The sequence below is a fragment of the Entelurus aequoreus genome, linkage group LG21 (assembly GCF_033978785.1).
Source record: "Entelurus aequoreus isolate RoL-2023_Sb linkage group LG21, RoL_Eaeq_v1.1, whole genome shotgun sequence".
NCBI classification, from domain to species: Eukaryota; Metazoa; Chordata; class Actinopteri; order Syngnathiformes; family Syngnathidae; genus Entelurus; species Entelurus aequoreus.
The window spans coordinates 12,425,850-12,452,899 of NC_084751.1; the positions used below are offsets into that span (position 1 = coordinate 12,425,850).

The 27,050-nt window shown below is 36.7% G+C and overlaps 1 protein-coding gene across 2 annotated transcripts in view; it reads right to left on the reverse strand.

The window, feature by feature from the left end:
* Positions 1 to 5,524: 5,524 nt before the first annotated feature.
* The window catches only part of LOC133638413 (lysine-specific demethylase 2B-like), a 61,230-nt gene continuing 39,704 nt past the window's right edge, over positions 5,525 to 27,050 (reverse strand). For both annotated transcript variants that reach the window (XM_062030974.1, XM_062030973.1), the window contains exons 17-21: positions 23,755 to 24,629; positions 23,524 to 23,687; positions 21,711 to 21,872; positions 16,034 to 16,252; positions 5,525 to 6,363 (exon numbers count right to left, since the gene is read on the reverse strand). In XM_062030974.1, coding sequence (XP_061886958.1) covers positions 6,167 to 6,363; positions 16,034 to 16,252; positions 21,711 to 21,872; positions 23,524 to 23,687; positions 23,755 to 24,629 — 1,617 coding nt within the window. In that variant the 3' untranslated portion in view covers positions 5,525 to 6,166. The remainder of the gene's footprint in view (positions 6,364 to 16,033; positions 16,253 to 21,710; positions 21,873 to 23,523; positions 23,688 to 23,754; positions 24,630 to 27,050) is intronic.

The window sequence follows — 27,050 nt, forward strand, 5'->3', positions numbered from 1 at the left end:
CAAAAAATATTTATACAGTAATAATTTGACAATTTTGTATATATTTATTTTTATTTAAAAAATATTAGGACTGCATTGATCACTTATATAAGGTTATTAAAAATGTAAACAACAATTTAATTTATTTTCCTCACCAAAAATGTTATGAAAATCATTTGACTATTTTTTTTAAATTACATTTATTTTATTTAAAAATAATAGGGCCATATGAATCACTTATATAATGTTTTTAAACATTTGAAGAGTAAAGTTGTATTTTTTTCCCCAAAAAAATGCATTTTTTTTCTCACAAAAAATATTATGAAAATAATTATTTTACTATTTTTTTTATCAATTACATTTATTTCATTTAAAAATATTAGGGCTGCATTGATTACTTAAATTAGGTTGGGAAAAACTTAAACAATAATTGTAATTTTTTCTCCCCAAAAATATTATTACAGTAATTATTTGACCATTTTTTTATATAGTTATTTTTATTTTAAAAATATTAGGACTGCATTGATCACTTATATAAGGCTATTAAAAATTTAAACAACATTGTATTTTTTTTCTCACAAAAAATATTATGAAAATAATTGTACTATTTTTTTTATCAATTACATTTATTTCATTTAAAAATCTTAAGGTTGCATTGATCACTTAAATTAGGTTGTGAAAAATGTAAACAATAATTGTATTTTTTTTTCTCCCCAAAAATATTACAGTAATTTGACAATTTTTTATATATATATATATTTTTTTTTTAAATTAGGACTGCATTGATCACTTATATAAGGTTATTTAAAATTTAAATATTGTATTTTTTTCTCACAAAAAACATTATCAAAATAATAATTTGACCATTTTTATATTATTCACATTTATTTCATTTAAAAATATTAGGGCCACATTGATCACTTATATAAGGTTTTAAAAATTTGAAGAGTAAAGTTGTATTTTTCCCCCACAAAAATACCATTACAATATTAATTTGAGAATTGTTTGTATTAATTACATTTATGTCATTTAAAAATATTAGGGCTGCATTGATCACTTAAATTAGGTTGTGAAAGATTTTAAAAATAGTTATATTTTTTCCAACAAAAAATATTAGTTTGACCATTTTTTTTAATTACATTTATTTCTCTTAAAAATATTAGGATCGCATTTATCACTTAAATAATGTTGTGAAAAATGTAAAGATTAAAGTTGTATTTTTTTTACCACAAAAAAATATGATTACTATATTAATTTCACAATTTTTTTTATTTAGTACATATATTTCTTATAAGGTTGTAAAAAATTTAAAGAATACAGTTGTATTTTTTTCTCACACACTATTATAATTTCCCAATTTTTTTATTTATAACATTTATTTAATTTAAAAATATTAGTGCTGCATTGATCACTTAAATAAGGTTGTGAAAAATTTAAAGAATAAAGTTTTATTTTTTCCCCACAAATATATTTTTACAATATTAATTTTACTTTTTTAAATCACATTTATTAAATAAAAAAATTAGGGCTGCACTGGTCACTTAAATTAGTTTGTGAAAAATTTAAAGAATTAAATTTTATTTCCCCCCCACCCCCTACTATAATAATTTGACTTATTTTACTTTTATTTATGACATTAATTTTATTAAAAAAAATATTACTGCTGCATTGATCATTTAAATAAGGTTGGAAAAAATGTAAAGAATAAAATTTTGTTTTTTCCCCACAAAAAATACTATTACAATAATTATTTGTAAATATCCTCCAAAAATTTATATATTTTTACTGAGTTTTTAATGCACCTATTTTCTTGCTAATATTCCGACGCTGCCCTTTTTAGCCGTGTTATTTTCTTTTTTCAATGTGGCCTTAAATTTGATTTAAATTCCCCTAAAAAACAAACTCTTCAGATTAGAATATTCAAAATGTTATGATGGTGGACAATTTATCCTATAAGCATTATTTCCCATAGGGCGTGATGGACGGTAAAGGACTGGAGGACAAAAAAGTGAAACTTTAGAACACAAGCTGTGATCTATGGTTATCGGTACAATATCAACTACTAAGCGTTGCTCCGTAATATGATTTTGATTATATATTGCTCATAAATCCATTTTTTGGTATGAGTTGTACCCTTATTTTAAATTGTTGTAGCATCTTTCATTTAGGAAGAGTCAAGTCAGAAAAGCACCAAGCAATAGCATCAGAGAACATTAGAGTTATGCAAAGAAAGCAACCTCATCCACTTTAACCATACAAATAATGTGTGTACCAAATGTAAGTGTATTATTGCATAGATAGCTTCTATTGTTCATGAAATAAATGTCTATTTTTCCATGCACTATAGCAGGGAGGTTTATCAACAGAATGTATTGCTGACTAGGTTTTTTCCCCCTCTTCATTTCAACAAAGTCTGTTTTATTTCATTAAATTGTTCATTTGACTGCTGCAGTTTCACAATGAAAGATGTCATTCACGGGCAGCTACACTTTTAGAAAATCATGAGCACTCATAATCCTGGATCTTTATATTTTGGAATGTCGGGCCTTTTTATTTTGGTAAACAAACCAAACAAAAAAAAAAAGATTTATTAGAGTCAATAAAATTCAGTACAACAAAAGTAATTCTCTTCTTTTTGTACAGTATTTCAAATGTGTACAGTAGACATGTGAGGTTTGGACAATACAAAATAAGAGTCTCATGTGGTGGTGTCAAAAATAGAACTATGAAATAATATTTAGATCGTTAGAAGATTGTGTACAAGTTGCACCTTTCAAACAAACAAGTTCAATTAATTAACTGCAGAGAGGACCAGGCATCTTTGAGGGTTTAAATGTGTTCACAATAATAACATTGGAAATAACAAAAAACACGTAATTACAAAAAATAAACATACAAAAAAAAAGTGCATCAAACTGTCTCTTTTTGTCAATTTTAGTCATTTCACTTGGAACTAACTGACAAAAAATTACACATATTTGCAGGTTCTTACAACGGCATAAAAAATTTAAATTAAAAACAAAAATACTGTTAATAGTAAAATTTTAAAAATAAAATACAAAATTGTAAATATTAATAAAATAATATTCACTCATCCTAATTTAAAAAAAAAAATTTTTTGTTTTGGAGGTTCTTCCAGTGAAACAAGACAGAAAATATAATTGGTATTTAAATAATAAAAACATATTTAATGGTAAATATGGAAATAAAATAACACAATTTAAAAATGAGCATACAAAAAGTGCATCAACTGTCTATTTTTGTCAATATTAGTCCTTTCACTTTGAACTAACTTACAAAAAATTACACATATTCGCAGGTTCTTACAACGGCACAAAAAAATTGAAATTAAAAAAAAAAATACTGTTAATAGTAAAATTTTTAAAATAAAATACAAAATTGTAAATATTAATAAAATAATATTCACTCATCCTAATTTGAAAAAAAAAAGTTTTGTTTTGCAGGTTCTTCCAGTGAAACAAGACAGAAAATATAATTGGTATTCAAATAATAAAAACATACTTAATGGTAAATATGGAAATAAAATAATATAAAAATGAGCATACAAAAAGTGCATCAACTGTCTATTTTTGTCAATATTAGTCCTTTCACTTTGAACTAACTGACAAAAAATTACACATATTCGCAGGTTCTTACAACGGCACAAAAAAATGAAATTAAAAACAAAAATACTGTTAATAGTAAAAATTTTAAAAATAAAATACAAAATTGTAAATATTAATAAAATAATATTCACTCATCCTAATTTGAAAAAAAAAAGTTTTTGTTTTGCAGGTTCTTCCAGTGAAACAAGACAGAAAATATAATTGGTATTTAAATAATAAAAACATACTTAATGGTAAATATGGAAATAAAATAACACAATTTAAAAATGAGCATACAAAAAGTGCATCAACTGTCTATGTTTGTCAATATTAGTCCTTTCACTTTGAACTAACTGACAAAAAATTACACATATTTGCAGGTTCTTACAACGGCATAAAAAATTTAAATTAAAAACAAAAATACTGTTAATAGTAAAATTTTAAAAATAAAATACAAAATTGTAAATATTAATAAAATAATATTCACTCATCCTAATTTAAAAAAAAAAATTTTTTGTTTTGGAGGTTCTTCCAGTGAAACAAGACAGAAAATATAATTGGTATTTAAATAATAAAAACATATTTAATGGTAAATATGGAAATAAAATAACACAATTTAAAAATGAGCATACAAAAAGTGCATCAACTGTCTATTTTTGTCAATATTAGTCCTTTCACTTTGAACTAACTTACAAAAAATTACACATATTCGCAGGTTCTTACAACGGCACAAAAAAATTGAAATTAAAAAAAAAAATACTGTTAATAGTAAAATTTTTAAAATAAAATACAAAATTGTAAATATTAATAAAATAATATTCACTCATCCTAATTTGAAAAAAAAATGTTTTGTTTTGCAGGTTCTTCCAGTGAAACAAGACAGAAAATATAATTGGTATTCAAATAATAAAAACATACTTAATGGTAAATATGGAAATAAAATAATATAAAAATGAGCATACAAAAAGTGCATCAACTGTCTATTTTTGTCAATATTAGTCCTTTCACTTTGAACTAACTGACAAAAAATTACACATATTCGCAGGTTCTTACAACGGCACAAAAAAATGAAATTAAAAACAAAAATACTGTTAATAGTAAAATTTTAAAAATAAAATACAAAATTGTAAATATTAATAAAATAATATTCACTCATCCTAATTTGAAAAAAAAAAGTTTTTGTTTTGCAGGTTCTTCCAGTGAAACAAGACAGAAAATATAATTGGTATTTAAATAATAAAAACATACTTAATGGTAAATATGGAAATAAAATAACACAATTTAAAAATGAGCATACAAAAAGTGCATCAACTGTCTATGTTTGTCAATATTAGTCCTTTCACTTTGAACTAACTGACAAAAAATTACACATATTTGGAGGTTCTTACAACGGCACAAAAATATTGAAATTAAAAACGAAAATACTCCACAATACTTGATGGTAAAATTTAAAAAATAAAATACTAAATTGTTTGTGAATATTAAAAGAATATTCACTCATCCTAATTTTTTTAAAAAAGTTTTGTTTTGCAGGTTCTTCCAGTGAAACAAGACAGAAAATATAATTGGTATTTAAATAATAAAAAATATGTTTAATGGTGAATATGGAAATAAAATAAAAAACAATTCAAAAATGAGCATACAAAAAGTGCATCTAACAGTTTTTACCTTGTAGTTTGTGAATATTAATACAAATAAATCCCCTCATTGAGTTCACATTGAAAAATAATGTGTTTAATGTGATGCAAAAAAAGGCACAAGACAAAAAATATAATTTTAATTAAAAAAAAAAACTTAAGAGTGGAATTCGAATTGGAAAAATAAAAACACTAAATTAAAACAAACATTTAAAAAAAAGTGCATCAGCCTGTTTTTAAGTCATAGTGTCTGCTTGTAAATATTAATTAAACAAATATACCCTGAATGAAGGAACTTTAAAAAAAAATGTGGTGCAAAAAAAACTACAACATTTTGCAGGTTCTTCCAATGGCACAAGAAAGAAAATCTTTTTTTATGCACAAACTTCTGACAGCTTAGTGTTGAAAAGCTGCCTGCTAAGAAAACAACGGAGGTCCTCTGACAAAGAACAAGATGGAGGAATGGCAAACACTTCTCAGTGCAATAAAGGGGGGAAAAAAACACATTTTAACACACTAGAACTGTCAAATAGATGATCTTTGATGCATGTTTTTGCAGTGTGGCTCACTTCACATTTGACTTGACTAGCCCTGCTCTACACCAACACATCATTCATCAGTAAAGGTGCAAAGAAAGTACACAATAAGTCCAAAAAAAAGCTACCAAAATTAACAAAATGACAAGATTGATTATATCAATATTAGAATATCATAGAAAGGCTTTCTGATACAAAAATAGCACTCTTGCAATGCAACAGTTTGCATTAGAACAGAGAAAACAACACAGCCATGGTAGAAAATAGTCAATAAATACCTTTGAGTGCAAAAAAAGGGACAAAATAAAGTCTTCAGGGGAACATAAATGTGTTTTTTTGTATACATTCTGGCTCAGTAGTTGTAGGAGGAACGTCCTGCGTCCTGTGTCGCCCCCTGCTGGACGGCGCTCTAGTCGGCAGGCAGAGGCTGGATCTTCTGCAGCAGTTTGTCCTCCAGCAGCTCAAACTGCACGCTGACCGACATCTCGGCCACGAAGCGCTCGCAGCCCTCCTTGCTCACCTGCTTGCAGAAGCGCAGGTCGATGCGGCGAACGTTGCCGCAGCGCTTGAAGTAGGTCAGCGCCTGGTCCGTCACCCTGTTGCACACTGACACACACACACACACACACACACACACTTTTCAGAACAACAAGAGTAATGTCTCATCGTGCAAACCGGGGGATTCAAAAACATCTCATTAGGATGAGCTTCTTATTATTATTATGATTTTTTTTGTTGTTGCACGATTAAAATCAACAAAAAACGGGAAAATTACGGGAATAAAAGATGTAATTTTGTCACCAAAAATGTGTTTTTAAAACCCCAAACCAGTGAAGTTGTCACATTGTGTAAATGGTAAATAAAAACAGAATACAATGATTTGCAAAGACAAGATATTTCATGTTCACACTGAGAAACTTAATTTTTTTGGGCAAATAATCATTAACTTAGAATTTAATGGCAGCAACACGTTGCAAAAAAGTTGTCACATGGGCATGTTCACCACTGTGTTACATGGCCTTTCCTTTTAACAACACTCAGTAAACCTTTGGGAACTGAGGAGACACATTTTTGAAGCTTCTCAGGTGGAATTCTTTCCCATTCTTGCTTGATGTACAGCTTAAAGGCCTACTGAAATGATTTTTTTTTTATTTAAACGGGGATAGCAGATCTATTCTATGTGTCATACTTGATCATTTCGCCATATTGCCATATTTTTGCTGAAAGGATTTAGTATAGAACAGGGGTCGGCAACCCAAAATGTTGAAAGCGCCATATTGGACCAAAAATACAAAAACAAATCTGTCTGGAGCCGCAAAAAATTAAAAGCCATATTACATACAGATAGTGTGTCATGAGATATCAATTGAATTAAGAGGACTTAGAGGAAACTAAATGACCTCAAATATACCTACTAATGAGGCATAATGATGCAATATGTATATATAGCTAGCCTAAATAGCATGTTAGCACCGGTTAGCTTGCAGTCATGCAGTGACCAAATATGTCTGATTAGCACTACACACAAGTCAATAACATCAACAAAACTCACCTTTGTGCATTAATGCACAACGTTAAAAGTGTGGTGGACAAAATGAGACAGAAAAAGAAGTGGCATAAAACACGTCCTAGAAAGTCGGAGAAAGTTATATATGTAAACAAATTACGGTGAGTTCAAAGACTGCCAAAATTAGTAGGACAAAACGGCTCTCGCCAAATACTCGAATCAGGGAAGCATGTTTAATATAAACAGTGTGCTTTATAACAAGTAGGGAGGTTTGTGTCATGTTTGTCCTCCTACAGAAACCATATTCAAACAAAAAATATTTTTTTTTCCCCTCATCTTTTTCCATTTTTCATACATTTTTGAAAAAGCTCCAGAGAGCCACTAGGGCGCCGCTAAAGAGCCGCATGCGGCTCTAGAGCCGCGGGTTGCCGACCCCTGGTATAGAACAACGACGATAAAGATCGCAACTTTTGGTATCTGATAAAAAAAAAGGCTTTGTACCTACCGGAAGTAGCGTGACGTAGTCAGTTGAACATATAAGCAAAGTTCCCTATTGTTTACAATGATGGCCGCATGAAGTGAGAGAGATTCGGACCGAGAAAGCGACAATTTCCCCATTAATTTGAGCGAGGATGAAAGATTTGTGGATGAGGAAAGCGCAAGTGAAGGACTAGTGGGGAGTTGAAGCTATTCAGATAGGGAAGATGCTGTGAGAGGCGGGTGGGACCTGATATTCAGCTGGGAATGACTACAACAGTAAATAAACACAAGACATATATATACTCTATTAGCCACAACACAACCAGGCTTATATTTAATATGCCACAAATTAATCCTGCATAAAAACACCTAGGTTTTTGTTATGCTAGCTCCTAGCTACTAGCTCGAGCTAGTTATAGCTCGAGCGGGTAATATGGACGGGATCCCGTGTATATAACCCGCCAATACAATTAAAACACCTGATCAACACACACACTCACTCAGCCCAAAGAACCGTTCACCTAACCCAAGGTTCATAAAGCTTATATATTTAACCAAAGTTACATACATGACACGCACGTACGGGCAAGCAATCAAATGTTTGGAAGCGCGCGGGTGGGACCTGATATTCAGCTGGGAATGACTACAACAGTAAATAAACACAAGACATATATATACTCTATTAGCCACAACACAACCAGGCTTATATTTAATATGCCACAAATTAATCCTGCATAAAAACACCTGCGTGTTTGTTATGCTAGCTCCTAGCTCCTAGCTCGAGCTAGTTATAGCAAGCGATCAAATGTTTGGAAGCGTACTCACGGTATCGCGTCTGCGTCTGTTAACGAAGTCAAAGTCCTCCTGGTAAGAGTCTCTGTTGTCCGAGTTCTCCGATCTTGACTGCATCTTTCGGGAATGTAAACAATGAAACACCGACTGTGTTGTGTTGCTGCTGACTTCCCTCACAAAATACTCCGCTTCGCACCGACTTTCTTCTTTGCTTGCTCAGCTTCTTTCTCCATAATGCAATGAACAAATTGCAACAGATTCACCAACACAGATGTCCAGAATACTGTGGAATAATGAGATGAAAACAGAGCTATTTCGTATTGGCTTCAATGTGGAAGCCATACCTGTGTTCTACTGGCTGCGTCACGCACATACGTCATCCTCTAAGGCGTTTTGAACCGGAAGTTCCCCGGGAAATTTAAAATGTCACTTTATAAGTTAACCCGGCCGTATTGGCATGTGTTGCAATGTTAAGATTTTTTAAGTTGTTCAACAGTTGTGGTATTTTCGACATTTTCAATGGGAGACAGGTCTGGACTACAGGCAGGCCAGTCTAGTACCCGCACTCTTTTACTATGAAGCCACGTTGATGTAACACGTGGCTTGGCATTGTCTTGCTGAAATAAGCAGGGGCGTCCATGGTAACGTTGCTTGGATGGCAACATATGTTGCTCCAAGATCTGTATGTACCTTTCAGCATTAATGGTGCCTTCACAGATGTGTAAGTTACCCATGTCTTGGGCACTAATACACCCCCATACCATCACGCATGCTGGCTTTTACACTTTGCGCCTTATGGTTCTTTTCCTCTTTGGTCCGAAAAACACGACGTCCACAGTTTCCAAAAACAATTTGAAATGTGGACTCGTCAGACCACAGAACACTTTTCCACTTTGCATCAGTCCATCTTAGATGAGCTCGGGCCCAGCGAAGCCGACGGCGTTTCTGGGTGTTGTTGATAAACGGTTTTCGCCTTGCATAGGAGAGTTTTAACTTGCACTTACAGATGTAGCGACCTACTGTAGTTACTGACAGTGGGTTTCTGAAGTGTTCCTGAGCCCATGTGGTGATATCCTTTACACACCGATGTCGCTTGTTGATGCAGTACAGCCTGAGGGATCGAAGCTGCTTACGTGCAGTGATTTCTCCAGATTCTCTGAACCCTTTGATGATATTACGGAGCGTAGATGGTGAAATCCCTAAATTCCTTGCAATAGCTGGTTGAGAAAGGTTTTTCTTAAACTGTTCAACAATTTGCTCACGCATTTGTTGACAAAGTGGTGACCCTCGCCCCATCCTTGTTTGTGAATGACTGAGCATTTCATGGAATCTACTTTTATACCCAATCATGGCACCCACCTGTTCCCAATTTGCCTGTTCACCTGTGGGATGTTCCAAATAAGTGTTTGATGAGCATTCCTCAACTTTATCAGTCTTTTTTGCCACCTTTCCCAACTTCTTTGTCATGTGTTGCTGGCATCAGATTCTAAAGTTAATGATTATTTGCAAAAAAAAAAAATGTTTATCATTTTGAACATCAAATATGTTGTCTTTGTAGCATATTCAACTGAATATGGGTTGAAAAGGATTTGCAAATCATTGTATTCCGTTTATATTTACATCTAACACAATTTCCCAACTCATACGGAAATGGGGTTTGTATGTTAGATCCACTACGGACTGGACTCTCTCACTATTATGTTAGATCCACTATGGACTGGACTCTCAACCTAATATGTTAGATCCACTATGGACTGGACTCTCACTATTATGTTAGATCCACTATGGACTGGACTCTCACTCTATTATGTTAGATCCACTATGGACTGGACTCTCAACCTAATATGTTAGATCCACTATGGACTGGACTCTCACTATTATGTTAGATCCACTATGGACTGGACTCTCACACTATTATGTTAGATCCACTATGGACTGGACTCTCACACTATTATGTTAGATCCACTATGGACTGGACTCTCACACTATTATGTTAGATCCACTATGGACTGGACTCTCACACTATTATGTTAGATCCTCTATGGACTGGACTCTCACACTATTATGTTAGATCCACTATGGACTGGACTCTCACACTATTATGTTAGATCCACTATGGACTGGACTCTCACACTATTATGTTAGATCCACCATGGACTGGACTCTCACACTATTATGTTAGATCCACTATGGACTGGACTCTCACACTATTATGTTAGATCCACTATGGACTGGACTCTCACTATTATGTTAGATCCACTATGGACTGGACTCTCACACTATTATGTTAGATCCACTATGGACTGGACTCTCACACTATTATGTTAGATCCACTATGGACTGGACTCTCACACTATTATGTTAGATCCACTATGGACTGGACTCTCACACTATTATGTTAGATCCACTATGGACTGGACTCTCACACTATTATGTTAGATCCACTATTGACTGGACTCTCACACTATTATGTTAGATCCACTATGGACTGGACTCTCACACTATTATGTTAGATCCTCTACGGACTGGACTCTCACACTATTATGTTAGATCCACTATGGACTGGACTCTCACACCATTATGTTAGATCCACTACGGACTGGACTCTCTCACTATTATGTTAGATCCACTATGGACTGGACTCTCAACCTAATATGTTAGATCCACTATGGACTGGACTCTCACTATTATGTTAGATCCACTATGGACTGGACTCTCACTCTATTATGTTAGATCCACTATGGACTGGACTCTCAACCTAATATGTTAGATCCACTATGGACTGGACTCTCAACCTAATATGTTAGATCCACTATGGACTGGACTCTCACTATTATGTTAGATCCACTATGGACTGGACTCTCACACTATTATGTTAGATCCACTATGGACTGGACTCTCACACTATTATGTTAGATCCACTATGGACTGGACTCTCACACTATTATGTTAGATCCTCTATGGACTGGACTCTCACACTATTATGTTAGATCCACTATGGACTGGACTCTCACACTATTATGTTAGATCCACTATGGACTGGACTCTCACACTATTATGTTAGATCCACCATGGACTGGACTCTCACACTATTATGTTAGATCCACTATGGACTGGACTCTCACACTATTATGTTAGATCCACTATGGACTGGACTCTCACTATTATGTTAGATCCACTATGGACTGGACTCTCACACTATTATGTTAGATCCACTATGGACTGGACTCTCACACTATTATGTTAGATCCACTATGGACTGGACTCTCACACTATTATGTTAGATCCACTATGGACTGGACTCTCACACTATTATGTTAGATCCTCTACGGACTGGACTCTCACACTATTATGTTAGATCCACTATGGACTGGACTCTCACACCATTATGTTAGATCCACTATGGACTGGACTCTCACTATTATGTTAGATCCACTATGGACTGGACTCTCACACTATTATGTTAGATCCACTATGGACTGGACTCTCACACTATTATGTTAGATCCACTACGGACTGGACTCTCTCACTATTATGTTAGATCCACTATGGACTGGACTCTCAACCTAATATGTTAGATCCACTATGGACTGGACTCTCACTCTATTATGTTAGATCCACTATGGACTGGACTCTCAACCTAATATGTTAGATCCACTATGGACTGGACTCTCACTATTATGTTAGATCCACTATGGACTGGACTCTCACACTATTATGTTAGATCCACTATGGACTGGACTCTCACACTATTATGTTAGATCCACTATGGACTGGACTCTCACACTATTATGTTAGATCCACTATGGACTGGACTCTCACACTATTATGTTAGATCCTCTATGGACTGGACTCTCACACTATTATGTTAGATCCACTATGGACTGGACTCTCACACTATTATGTTAGATCCACTATGGACTGGACTCTCACACTATTATGTTAGATCCACCATGGACTGGACTCTCACACTATTATGTTAGATCCACTATGGACTGGACTCTCACACTATTATGTTAGATCCACTATGGACTGGACTCTCACTATTATGTTAGATCCACTATGGACTGGACTCTCACACTATTATGTTAGATCCACTATGGACTGGACTCTCACACTATTATGTTAGATCCACTATGGACTGGACTCTCACACTATTATGTTAGATCCACTATGGACTGGACTCTCACACTATTATGTTAGATCCACTATGGACTGGACTCTCACACTATTATGTTAGATCCACTATTGACTGGACTCTCACACTATTATGTTAGATCCACTATGGACTGGACTCTCACACTATTATGTTAGATCCTCTACGGACTGGACTCTCACACTATTATGTTAGATCCACTATGGACTGGACTCTCACACCATTATGTTAGATCCACTATGGACTGGACTCTCACACCATTATGTTAGATCCACTATGGACTGGACTCTCACTATTATGTTAGATCCACTATGGACTGGACTCTCACACTATTATGTTAGATCCACTATGGACTGGACTCTCACACTATTATGTTAGATCCACTACGGACTGGACTCTCTCACTATTATGTTAGATCCACTATGGACTGGACTCTCAACCTAATATGTTAGATCCACTATGGACTGGACTCTCACTCTATTATGTTAGATCCACTATGGACTGGACTCTCAACCTAATATGTTAGATCCACTATGGACTGGACTCTCACTATTATGTTAGATCCACTATGGACTGGACTCTCACACTATTATGTTAGATCCACTATGGACTGGACTCTCGCACTATTATGTTAGATCCACTATGGACTGGACTCTCACACTATTATGTTAGATCCACTATGGACTGGACTCTCACACTATTATATTAGATCCACTATGGACTGGACTCTCACACTATTATGTTAGATCCACTATGGACTGGACTCTCACACTATTATGTTAGATCCACTATGGACTGGACTCTCACACTATTATGTTAGAGCCACTATGGACTGGACTCTCACTCTATTATGTTAGATCCACTATGGACTGGACTCTCACACTATTATGTTAGATCCACTATGGACTGGACTCTCACACTATTATGCTAGATCCACTATGGACTGGACTCTCACACTATTATGTTAGATCCACTATGGACTGGACTCCCACACTATTATGTTAGATCCACTATGGACTGGACTCTCACACTATTATGTTAGATCCACTATGGACTGGACTCTCACACTATTATGTTAGATCCACTATGGACTGGACTCTCACACTATTATGTTAAATCCACTATGGACTGGACTCTCACACTATTATGTTAGATCCACTATGGACTGGACTCTCACACTATTATGTTAGATCCACTATGGACTGGACTCTCACTATTATGTTAGATCCACTATGGACTGGACTCTCACACTATTATGTTAGATCCACTATGGACTGGACTCTCGCACTATTATGTTAGATCCACTATGGACTGGACTCTCACACTATTATGTTAGATCCACTATGGACTGGACTCTCACACTATTATATTAGATCCACTATGGACTGGACTCTCACACTATTATGTTAGATCCACTATGGACTGGACTCTCACACTATTATGTTAGATCCACTATGGACTGGACTCTCACACTATTATGTTAGAGCCACTATGGACTGGACTCTCACTCTATTATGTTAGATCCACTATGGACTGGACTCTCACACTATTATGTTAGATCCACTATGGACTGGACTCTCACACTATTATGCTAGATCCACTATGGACTGGACTCTCACACTATTATGTTAGATCCACTATGGACTGGACTCCCACACTATTATGTTAGATCCACTATGGACTGGACTCTCACACTATTATGTTAGATCCACTATGGACTGGACTCTCACACTATTATGTTAAATCCACTATGGACTGGACTCTCACACTATTATGTTAGATCCACTATGGACTGGACTCTCACACTATTATGTTAGATCCACTATGGACTGGACTCTCACTATTATGTTAGATCCACTATGGACTGGACTCTCACACTATTATGTTAGATCCACTATGGACTGGACTCTCGCACTATTATGTTAGATCCACTATGGACTGGACTCTCACACTATTATGTTAGATCCACTATGGACTGGACTCTCACACTATTATATTAGATCCACTATGGACTGGACTCTCACACTATTATGTTAGATCCACTATGGACTGGACTCTCACACTATTATGTTAGATCCACTATGGACTGGACTCTCACACTATTATGTTAGAGCCACTATGGACTGGACTCTCACTCTATTATGTTAGATCCACTATGGACTGGACTCTCACACTATTATGTTAGATCCACTATGGACTGGACTCTCACACTATTATGCTAGATCCACTATGGACTGGACTCTCACACTATTATGTTAGATCCACTATGGACTGGACTCCCACACTATTATGTTAGATCCACTATGGACTGGACTCTCACACTATTATGTTAGATCCACTATGGACTGGACTCTCACACTATTATGTTAGATCCACTATGGACTGGACTCTCACACTATTATGTTAAATCCACTATGGACTGGACTCTCACACTATTATGTTAGATCCACTATGGACTGGACTCTCACACTATTATGTTAGATCCACTATGGACTGGACTCTCACTATTATGTTAGATCCACTATGGACTGGACTCTCACACTATTATGTTAGATCCACTATGGACTGGACTCTCGCACTATTATGTTAGATCCACTATGGACTGGACTCTCACACTATTATGTTAGATCCACTATGGACTGGACTCTCACACTATTATATTAGATCCACTATGGACTGGACTCTCACACTATTATGTTAGATCCACTATGGACTGGACTCTCACACTATTATGTTAGATCCACTATGGACTGGACTCTCACACTATTATGTTAGAGCCACTATGGACTGGACTCTCACTCTATTATGTTAGATCCACTATGGACTGGACTCTCACACTATTATGTTAGATCCACTATGGACTGGACTCTCACACTATTATGCTAGATCCACTATGGACTGGACTCTCACACTATTATGTTAGATCCACTATGGACTGGACTCCCACACTATTATGTTAGATCCACTATGGACTGGACTCTCACACTATTATGTTAGATCCACTATGGACTGGACTCTCACACTATTATGTTAGATCCACTATGGACTGGACTCTCACACTATTATGTTAAATCCACTATGGACTGGACTCTCACACTATTATGTTAGATCCACTATGGACTGGACTCTCACACTATTATGTTAGATCCACTATGGACTGGACTCTCACTATTATGTTAGATCCACTATGGACTGGACTCTCACACTATTATGTTAGATCCACTATGGACTGGACTCTCACACTATTATGTTAGATCCACTATGGACTGGACTCTCACACTATTAACTAGATCCACTCGACATCCATTGCACCGGTCGCCGCCCAAGTAGGCGAAACCCACCTGATAGGTTGATGTCCGTCAGAGAGTCCCGAGTGGTGGTCCCGGCGGCAGTCAGGATGTTGACCGACTGGTCTGTGACGTGGTTGCAGTAGCTGAGGTCCAACTTGGAGAGCGAGGGCATGTGGCGGATGATGAGGCGCAGCGTGGCGTCCGTGATGTCCAAACCGGCCAGCCGGATGTCCTCCACGTGTCGCAGCTTGCTCCTGTTGTCTGACTGGCCTTTTGGAGGATGACGCAGATTAGACCACCACAATGTATTCCATGGGACATCCTTTAAAACTAGGGATGTCCGATAATGGCTTTTTGCCGATATCCGATATTCCGATATTGTCCAACTCTTTAATTACCGATACTGATATCAACCAATATTGTCCAACTCTTTAATTACAGATACCGATATCAACCGATACCGATATCAACCGATATATGCAGTCGTGGAATTAACACATTATTATGCCTAATTTGGACAACCAGGTATGGTGAAGAAGATAAGGTACTTTAAAAAAAAAAAAAAAAAAAAAAGATAACTAAATTAAAAACATTTTCTTGAATAAAAAAAAAAGTAAAACAATATAAAAACAGTTACATAGAAACTAGTAATGAATGAAAATGAGTAAAATTAACTGTTAAAGGTTAGTACTATTAGTGGAGCAGCAGCACGCACAATCATGTGTGCTTACGGACTGTATCCCTTGCAGACTGTATTGATATATATTGATATATAATGTAGGAACCAGAATATTGATAACAGAAAGAAATGGAGGGAGGGAGGTTTTTTGGGTTGGTGCACTAATTGTAAGTGTATCTTGTGTTTTTTATGTTGATTTAATAAAAATATATATATATTTTTTTTAAACGATACAGATAATAAAAAAAACGATACCGATAATTTCCGATATTACATTTTAACGCATTTATCGGCCGACATCCCTATTTAAAACTGAACTTTTTTTGGGGGGGGTGTATATTGCCACTTGGGAGTAGATTTTTCTCCATGTGGCCCCCTGCTTTAACCCTTGTGCAACCCGAGGGCCCCAAAGGGGCATCACATGTGTTCCCTATGTGATATGATTGCTCAGTTTGAAGGTTAGAAATGTTGTTTTTTATCGCAACGTTGTTAGAATAGAATATAAACCTATACACCAGGGGTGTCCAAACTTTTTCCACTGAGGGCCGTACACGGAAAAATTTAAGCATGCGGGGGCCATTTTGATATTTTTCAATTTCAAACCTTAACAAAATATATGGATTTTTTATTTTTTTTTAACCTTTAGGGCTCCCGGGGACTATAAAGGGTCTCAGTCATTAAACTGTTAAAAATAAGTCAAATTATTATTATTATTTTTTATTTAACGCCTACAGTAAATCTCTATATCAACTTGAGGTTGATATAAAGTAAAAAAAAAAAAAAAAAAGGTTTTCTGTCAAAGACAACTTTGTTTTTTATAGTAAAACTGAAATTTAATTTAATATTTTTGAGTAATCACAGTGAAAAGTTAAATAAAATCCTACTAAATATATTTGGGATCCAAAAGATCCCCCACTCATAAAGTGATACATTTGTATTAGTTTCTTTTAACTTTTAACACTTAAATTACAAGATCAACTTCAGGGGCCGTACTTATCAAGCTTCTTAGAATTACTCCTAAGAAGTCTGCTAAGAGTTGACTTAAGAGTAAATAAATTCTTCGCTGAAAGCTGCACTTAAAAGTTAGTTATCAAGCGTCTTACTCACACTTTCAGCGAAGTGTAGGACTGAATCTTAAGTGTCACACTCAGAGCTGAATTACGACATTACTATGTGCCGTAAACGGAATTTTAGGTGACGTCATTTCTGTGTCCATAGAAATGACCAATCACGGAAGGGAATCCGTTGTCTAAGAATAAAGAAATATCTTGGAAATATTTAAGTGGACAATGGGAGTGTATATTTTGACAATAAACTACAAAATAATACAAAACAAACTAGTCCCCGCCGGCACTCACGCTACCGCTCCCTCTCTTCTATCGCCCACACACTCACTGACGTCACTCACCTCACGGCCACACACATACGCTACTGTCATAACATTTTCTTTCCAATTCATTAATTAGGCAACTAATTTGAAACTGGTGTGGGTGGTATATACTAGCCCACTGCAGCCACATGCAGAAATCAACAAGGAATCGAAAAGTATTAAATCTGTGACAAAAATAATATCCGCTCTGTCTAAACGATACCGTTTGATCAGTTGCTCGTCATCAAAAAAAAAAAAAACATTGTTCCGTTCCCTGAACGTTCGCGCACGTCTCTCTCGCCTCAGTGCCATCCCCTGCTGGCAACTCCTAACCACTTAAGACACCTCTGAAGGTCTCTTAAATATCGTGGAGAGTAGGAGTGATTCTTAGACTTAAGAACGTTGATAAAAAGCTTTTATTCTTAAGTTTGAGAGTAGGACTAAATTTCGCAAATTCTCAGGACTTAAGTGTAAAATGGCACTCTAAGAAGCTTGATAAGTACGGCCCCAGATATATCTGTCGATTTTACATTTGAACTATTATTTTGTTTGTTTTTATGATCTTTTGTCAAATAAAACTTTGATGTTTTTATATGGCAACCACACAATATATGCAATATTTTTTCCACATAAAACATTTTAAAGTGATATTTTTTAAGTAATAATTCATTATAGCATAGATTTTTAGTGTTGTTTTTTTTTTTAGCAATGGCAAAAAAAAGAAAAAGAAAAGACAAAAGAAAAAAAAACAGCCTGCATGGCAGCTTTGCAACTTTTTCTTGTTAGATTTCACCTCATTCCACTTTTTTTTTTAAATGTTTTTTTAAATTTTTGCAATATTATCAATTTTGCAATTTTTGCAGAATGTGTGGCGGGCCGGTAAACAATTAGCTGCGGGCCGCAAATGGCCCCCGGGCCGCACTTTGGACACCCCTGGTATACACACTTTTGCCTAAGACCTCTTTCAGCCCTCTCATTATAACGGCTGTTTTGTAATGCCGTGTGGAGGGGGGGCGTGGCCTGCGGACCTGCAGCGAAGCAGGGTGTGCCAGGACCGGCTTCGAGATCAGCGACAGGGAGCAGCCAGGAAGGAGAGAGGGGTTGATGGTGGAGCACGAGCACGAGCGAGAGCGAGACTGAAGAAAAGACAATTGCTGAAAAGCACAAAGACAATTTAACTAGTCCTCCCCCGCCTCCGGTGCTCCAGCCGTGGAAGACTTGCGCTTCCGGGTTCTTCGGACCACCAATCACCGACATGCCAGGCTTTTCCACCATCAACCCCTCTCTCCTTCCCGGCTGCTCCCTGTCGCAGATTTCGAAGCCGGTCCAGGCACACCCCGCTTCGCTGCAGGTCCGCAGGCCACGCCCCCCCTCCACATCCCTCTATGCCTTTTCCAGTGAAACCAAACAACTCTCATTCCTGCCGATTGAAAAATGGGAAAATATTGTTTTGATGTGATAGCACCAAGGTGATAGCACCCCTTAACCACCACAATGTGCCAGAAAACCATGAGCTTCATTCACAGAGCTTTGATGAGCATAAATGCAATGGAAATGATCTTGGACAGTTATATTAATATGGCAGATAGATATATATATATATATATATATATATATATATATATATATATATATATATATATATATATATATATATATATATATATATATATATATATATATAATATTAAGGATGTCCGATAATGGCTTTTTGCTGATATCCGATATTCTGATATTGTCCAACTCTTTAATTACCGATACAGATATCAACCGATACCGATATCAACCGATACCGATATATACAGTCGTGGAATTAACACAGTATTATGCCTAATTTGTACAACCAGGTATGGTGAAGATAAGGTCCTTTTTAAAAAAATAAATAAAATAAAATAAGATAAATAAATTTTTTAAAAATTCTTGAATAAAAAAGAAAGTAAAACAATATAAAAACAGTTACATAGAAACTAGTAATTAATGAAAATGAGTAAAATTAACTGTTAAAAGGTTAGTACTATTAGTGGACCAGCAGCACGCACAATCATGTGTGCTTGCGGACTGTATCCCTTGCAGACAGTATTGATATATATTGATATATAATGTAGGAACCAGAATATTAATAACAGAAAGAAACAACTCTTTTGTGTGAATGAGTGTAAATGGGGGAGGGAGGTTTTTTGGGTTGGTGCACTAATTGTAAGTGTATCTTGTGTTTTTTTATGTTGATTTAATAAAAAAACAAAACAAACAAAAAAAAACCATACCGATAATTTAAAAAAACATACCGATAATTTCCGATATTACATTTTAAAGCATTTATCGGCCGATAATATCAGCAGGCCGATATTATCGGACATCTCTATATAATATACACTGCCGTTCAAAAGTTTGGGGTCACCCAAACAATTTTGTGGAATAGCCTTCATTTCTAAGAACAAGAATAGACTGTCGAGTTTCAGATGAAAGTTCTCTTTTTCTGGCCATTTTGAGCGTTTAATTGACCCCACAAATGTGATGCTCCAGAAACTCAATCTGCTCAAAGGAAGGTCAGTTTTGTAGCTTCTGTAACGAGCTAAAATGTTTTCAGATGTGTGAACATGATTGCACAAGGGTTTTCTAATCATCAATTAGCCTTCTGAGCCAATGAGCAAACACATTGTACCATTAGAACACTGGAGTGATAGTTGCTGGAAATGGGCCTCTATACACCTATGTAGATATTGCACCAAAAAACAGACATTTGCAGCTAGAATAGTCATTTACCACATTAGCAATGTATAGAGTGTATTTCTTTAAAGTTAAGACTAGTTTAAAGTTATCTTCATTGAAAAGTACAGTGCTTTTTCTTCAAAAAGAAGGACATTTCAATGTGACCCCAAACTTTTGAACGGTAGTGTATGTTTTTTTCCTTCTTTATTATGCATTTTCGGCCGGTGCGACTTATACTACGGAGCGACTTATACTCCGAAAAATATGGTAGGTAAGGCGTTTAAAATTGTCAATTTATGAATTAATGTTTGTTTATTTTGTTGACCACCGACCAAAGAAATAATAATAAACAAAACAAAACTAAACTAAAAGTTCAGTAGGCATTGTATAAATGATCTTATTTTTGTTTACTTGTCTGTTGTGTCAAACTCAATCTTGCCACAAATGATTGACCTATTCAGTGCTGTAAACCTCAAATATTCCACTCTGCAACTTATTTTTTTTTTTAGAAATGTTGCATATTTTGCATTTTCCCATTGAAAAATAAAATTGACAAAAAGGCCATAAAACATTAAAAAACTATTTTAAAAAAAAAGTTTAAAAATAATTAAATAGATCTAAATTTCGAATGTTGAAACCCCGGAAGGGATAAGCGGTAGAAAATGGATGGATGGATGGAAAGTAAAAAAAAAAAAAAATTGTGGGCCCCTTTTGGATCCTAAGAGTAAGTGTGTCTAGTCAATTTGAAGCTTGCATAAAAGGTAAAAAGGAACTGCCGTCTGATGTTTATCAATGTCTGCGATGAGGTGGCGACTTGTCCAGGATGTACACCGCCTTCCGCTCCAATGCTGCTGAGAGAGGCTCCATCGACCCCCGTGACCCCGAAAGGGACAAGCGGTAGAAAATGGATGTACGGATGGATGTTTATCAATGTTGGAGGCAGCTTTAATACCACACTAGCTGGCTCTTACCTGGCCTGTGGTCAGTCGGCGGTGACAGAATGTCCCTCATCTGGGCGTCTTTCAGTCCCTCCACCCACTGGACGTCAAGAATTCTCAGGAGAGGACAGCTGGAGGTGCAAAGAGCGGAGACAGCCACCCACGAGCAGCCGGACAACTGGAGCACTCGCAAACCTGCGGCGGAGAAGACGCACCGATGACCTCCTGACTAGGGATGATGCTCGAAACCGGTTTTCCCGGTTGTTCAATAAGAAAAGAATCAAGTCCTCGGACTCGAATCCCTTTTTGAGAACCGGTACCCGTTATTGAGACCACTATAGTAAAGAAAAAGAGTTGGTTCTTTATTCGAATCCCTGAGAACGAATCCCTTCCCACAGGAAATGCCCTGTGGAACGCAATGTTATGCCCATTTGATTGTAGACTCTTACTGATACCTTGTGGCGATATGAAAATACTACGCGTCATTAGTTTGGGCACTTCCGGGTTGGCGAGTCAGTTCAGTTCATGAGACAATTGAGAAGTAGACAAGTTGTGTTAGCTCCTACAAGCCTTGGAAAAGATAAGTCTGTATGTAAACTGTTTAACTTGCTTATATAACTCAATATTAAGGTGGAAAGTGTTTACATTTGATAGTGATGTCTATTGAAAAACGATTTTTGTGTACTGTTTCAATGGAGGTTTTGAGGACTTAAAATGGCTGCCAGTCGTGTATTTCCACCATCGAAATACTTTCAACACTCAGAAGTATTTGTTTGATGATAGTACTGTATATTTGTGTGAAGCTAATATTTACATATTGTGTATTACATTTCAGTATGTTAATTGAACCACATAGCTTATACATTTGTCATTGTGTGTATTTCAGTTTAAAAAAAATAATAATAATAACAGTCCAGTGCAAGACAAAAGTAAAGATAGGAAAAGACAAAGCAAGATCAACAACAATCAAGAGCCTAAATGGATTCATCTGCTTTGGAACTTTATTAGACGTCTTGGATTGTTTGTTAGCTGTCTGCCAAGCTGTATAACCTCAACACGTATAGTGAGGGCAGAACAGGCAATATGCAATTATTTCCAGGCTTCGCTCTCATGTAAGGGGGGAAGAATTGTTGATTGATGACTGTGGTGTTCTTAGTGTCATAGTGTGTGTAGTTAGTACGTTCCAATAGCAGCAGAAGTGCACTTTTTGGAGAGCTGTATTATTTTCAGTTTTGTGCCCAAGGGACTGATTTAATTTAACACTATATTATTATTTATACACCTATAGTGATCACAGAGACAAGTTGTTTTTGTGTTACTGTATATATTTGTTTTTCTGAAAAATCCCAGTTAATATACTTTGGGTAACAACAGTCAATATTTTTTTAAAATTTTTTTTAGGGGGGTAACAGTCAATATTTATTTATTTTTTTTATTTTTATTTTTTTATAAGAAAATTTTTTTTAATTTTTTTTTTTAGGGGGGTAACAGTCAATATTTATTTATTTTTTTTATTTTTATTTTTTTATAAGAAAAAATAAAAATAAAAAAAATAAATAAATATTGACTGTTACCCCCCTAAAAAAAATATATATATATATTATTATTATTATTTTTTCTTATAAAATAAAAGTGAGCTTTTGTTAAACCAAATATTGTGTTTTTTTCTATATACAACAACCTATCTGGAATCGATAAGATAATCGATAACGAATCGGTTCGAAAAGAGGATTCGATAATGGGCTCGAAGTCGATAATTTCTTATCAAACATCATCCCTACTCCTGACTGATGTTTACGTCCCGTGCACCGCTCTGCATTGTTTATAAAAAAGCGACCGCGTGTACCGGGGAGTCTGTTGATGAGCCAGCTGAGTTGCTTCTTGGAGATGTTGGTCCAGCTCAGGTCCAAAGCCACCGGCTGCCTTCGAATGATCCCGCTCAGCATGAGCGGCGTGATGGACTTGCAGCGGTTCAGATTGATGTGCTTCCACAGCCTCTTGTCGCAGCACCTGGACACACAAAAAAAAAGACCTTCAGCGGGCAGGCACCACCTCGTGCTCCCATGATGCAACTCACCATCTGTTCCAGGTCCTGCACACGCGCATGCACACGCAGAGGTCTCGGTGCTCCAGGTGGCCGAACACAAACATCCAGGTCTCGCGCTGCATCACGTGCTCCTCGCCGTCGCCCAGAGGCAGCCTGTCCGGGGGCGGGCTGATGGGAGGCGGGCGGATGACGTGGCGCTCCATTTGGACGCATTTGGGCGGGGAGCGGCAGGGGAGCGGACGCGGCGCCGCCGGCGCGCCGCGGTTGGAGCTGAGCGGCGAGTGGCGGCGCGGCGTACCGTTCTGCTCCCGCCCGCTGTGTCTCAGCCAGCCGCCGAGGTCGCTGCTGCCGTTGTTGAGCGGCCATTGTGGATTTGCCACCGCTACGTCGTTCTCGGGCTCCACCTTGACCGGCCTGTGGTTGTGATTGGACAGGAACTCCTCCGTCTTCTGTTCGGGTCTTCTGTTCTGATTGGTGCCGCCTTCCTTCGCTTTGTGCGCCCTCCGATTGGCCGGCTCATGATCGTCTGTCCTGTTGTTGACGCCGTCTTCTGTCTTGTCTCTGTTGGCGGGGCGTCTGCGTTGATGGCAAACTTTCACCTGAGCACTGACGTCCCCCGGCTCGCCACTGGGTCCGGCTCCGTTGTCGCCCTCCTTGCCTGGCGACGCTCTCCTCAGGGGACTCCTCAGGACTTTGCCTTTGTCCTCTGTCCTGTCCACGTCATAATCTTCCTCCTCGTCTTCCTTTCGGCCGCCGTATTCCTTTTTCTCTTTGAAATGGAGCGTGTGCAAAGAGAACCGGTCTTCCTGGCGGGACTCCTGGAGTTCTTCGTACTCGCCGAGGTCGTTCTCCGCCTTGATGTGTCTCAGCACCTTCGCCGTCAGAGGATCGTCCGGTTTGGAGAGCTTTTTTCGCACAAAAAAGGAAGAAAATTGAGTAAATAGACCAGTGATTCTCAAACTGGGGTACGACCAAAAAATAACTTGATTCAAAACCTCTAAAGGCTTAGTGGCCACATGCGTGGACAGCACCTTTTAGCTCTTATTTACAAAATTGTGTACACTACTGAATTGGGGTCTTATGGCCACTTATGTGGACACTTATACTGCCATCTGGTGGTGTCAGAAGAGTATAACATACAATGGAATTTGGAAAAAAAAGTGTAAAAATAAGAATTAGCATGTCACTAAACATGAAGTACACGTTTGTGTACTTATGGACTATGTACATCATATCAAAAGATGATTCTTAGTTCTTATTCAAAGTAGGGTCCATTAAGCCCAAATAGCAAAGAGAAATAAAAAAAAGCATGTAAACAAACAGCTTGGGCCTTAAGAGGTTAATGTCCAGTGTTTTATTTTCCTACATTCAAACTGTGTTACTGTTCAAAATGTGTGTCATGTTCCAGTGGCCAAAAAATTAAATATATTTCTTAAATAAAACCCCTGCCTTGTTTTTGATGAATACTTAGGCCTACCACGCTACTGTATTTTAATGTTTGTCATTATGGTGGTACTTGGAGAGCCAATTCTTTTCTAAGGCGATACTCCGACAATTAAATGGCCATAACATTAGTAACACCTACACGATGAGATTCAATACAAGAGCTACAGCAAAATGTGTTAGTTTGCAATTTTAGCACTCAAAAAATTTTTTTTTTTTTTTTTTTAATTTCACTGTTTAATGAGTTTCTCTGTGAATTATATATCAACATTGATTGATTGATTGAGAAGTTTATTGACAGATTATTATAGAGATGTCCGATAATATCGGACTGCCGATAATATCGGCCGATAAATGCTTTAAAATGTAATATCGGAAATTATCGGTATCGGTTTCAAAATTATCAGTATCGGTTTCAAAAAGTAAAATTTATGACTTTTTAAAACGCAGCCGTGTACACGGACGTAGGGAGAAGTACAGAGCGCCAATAAACCTTAAAGACACTGCCTTTGCGTGTCGGCCCAATCACATGATATCTATGGCTTTTCACACACACAAGTGAATGCAAGGCATACTTGGTCAACAGCCATACAGGTCACACTGAGGGTGACCGTATAAACAACTTTAACACTGTTACAAATATGCGCCACACTGTGAACCCACACCAAACAAGAATGACAAACACATTTCGGGAGAACATCCGCACCGTGACACAACATAAACACAACAGAACAAATACCCGGAACCCCTTGCAGCACTAACTTTTCCAGGACGTTACAATATACACCCCCCGCTACCTCCTACCACCCCCCCCCCAACCCCCCAACCCCGCCCACCTCAACCTCCTCATGCTCTCTCAGGGAGAGCATGTCGCAAATTCCAAGCTGCTGTTTTGAGGCATGTTAAAAAAAATAATGCACTTTGTGACTTCAATAATAAATATGGCAGTGCCATGTTGGCATTTTTTCCATAACTTGAGTTGATTTATTTTGGAAAACCTTGTTACGTTGTTTAATGCATCCAGCGGGGCATCACAACAAAATTAGGCATAATAATGTGTTAATTCCACGACTGTACATATCGGTGTCGGTTGATATCGGAATCGGTAATTAAGAGTTGGACAATATCGGAATATCGGATATCAGCAAAAAAGCCATTATCGGACATCTCTACTTTCTATGGCTCCGGTGCCACTTTCTGTTTTTGCAATTTGTGATTGGATACTCACTTGGGACTCCCAAGTGAGTATCCAATCACAGCGTAAGGCCAGCTAGAAGGCCTTACTGACAACAACTCGTGATCTGATTGGCTGTGGCAATTGTCTATCAACTGTATGTTCCCATTCACCTAGAGTGCACATACATTGTTGATTCTGAAGGCCCCGGGCAGATTTGGTACAGCATGGCAACATAAGCTAGCTGAATTCTGATTGGATACAAACTCTAGCCTAAAAACAACAGTACTGGAAAGAGCATAATATGACATGAAGAGAATATGAATACTTTTAGATAGGGATGTCCGATAATGGCTTTTTGCCGATATCCGATATTCCGATATTGTCCAACTCTTTAATTACCGATACCGATACCAACCGATACCGATATCAACCGATATATGCAGTCGTGGAATTAACACATTATTATGCCTAATTTGGATAACCAGGTATGGTGAAGATAAGGTACTTTTTAAAAAAAATTGTAAAATAAGATAAATAAATTTAAAAAAAATTCTTGAATAAAAAAGAAAGTACAACAATATAAAAACAGTTACATAGAAACTAGTAATGAATGAAAATGAGTAAAATTAACTGTTAAAGGTTAGTACTATTAGTGGACCAGCAGCACGCACAATCATGTGTGCTTACGGACTGTATCCCTTGCAGA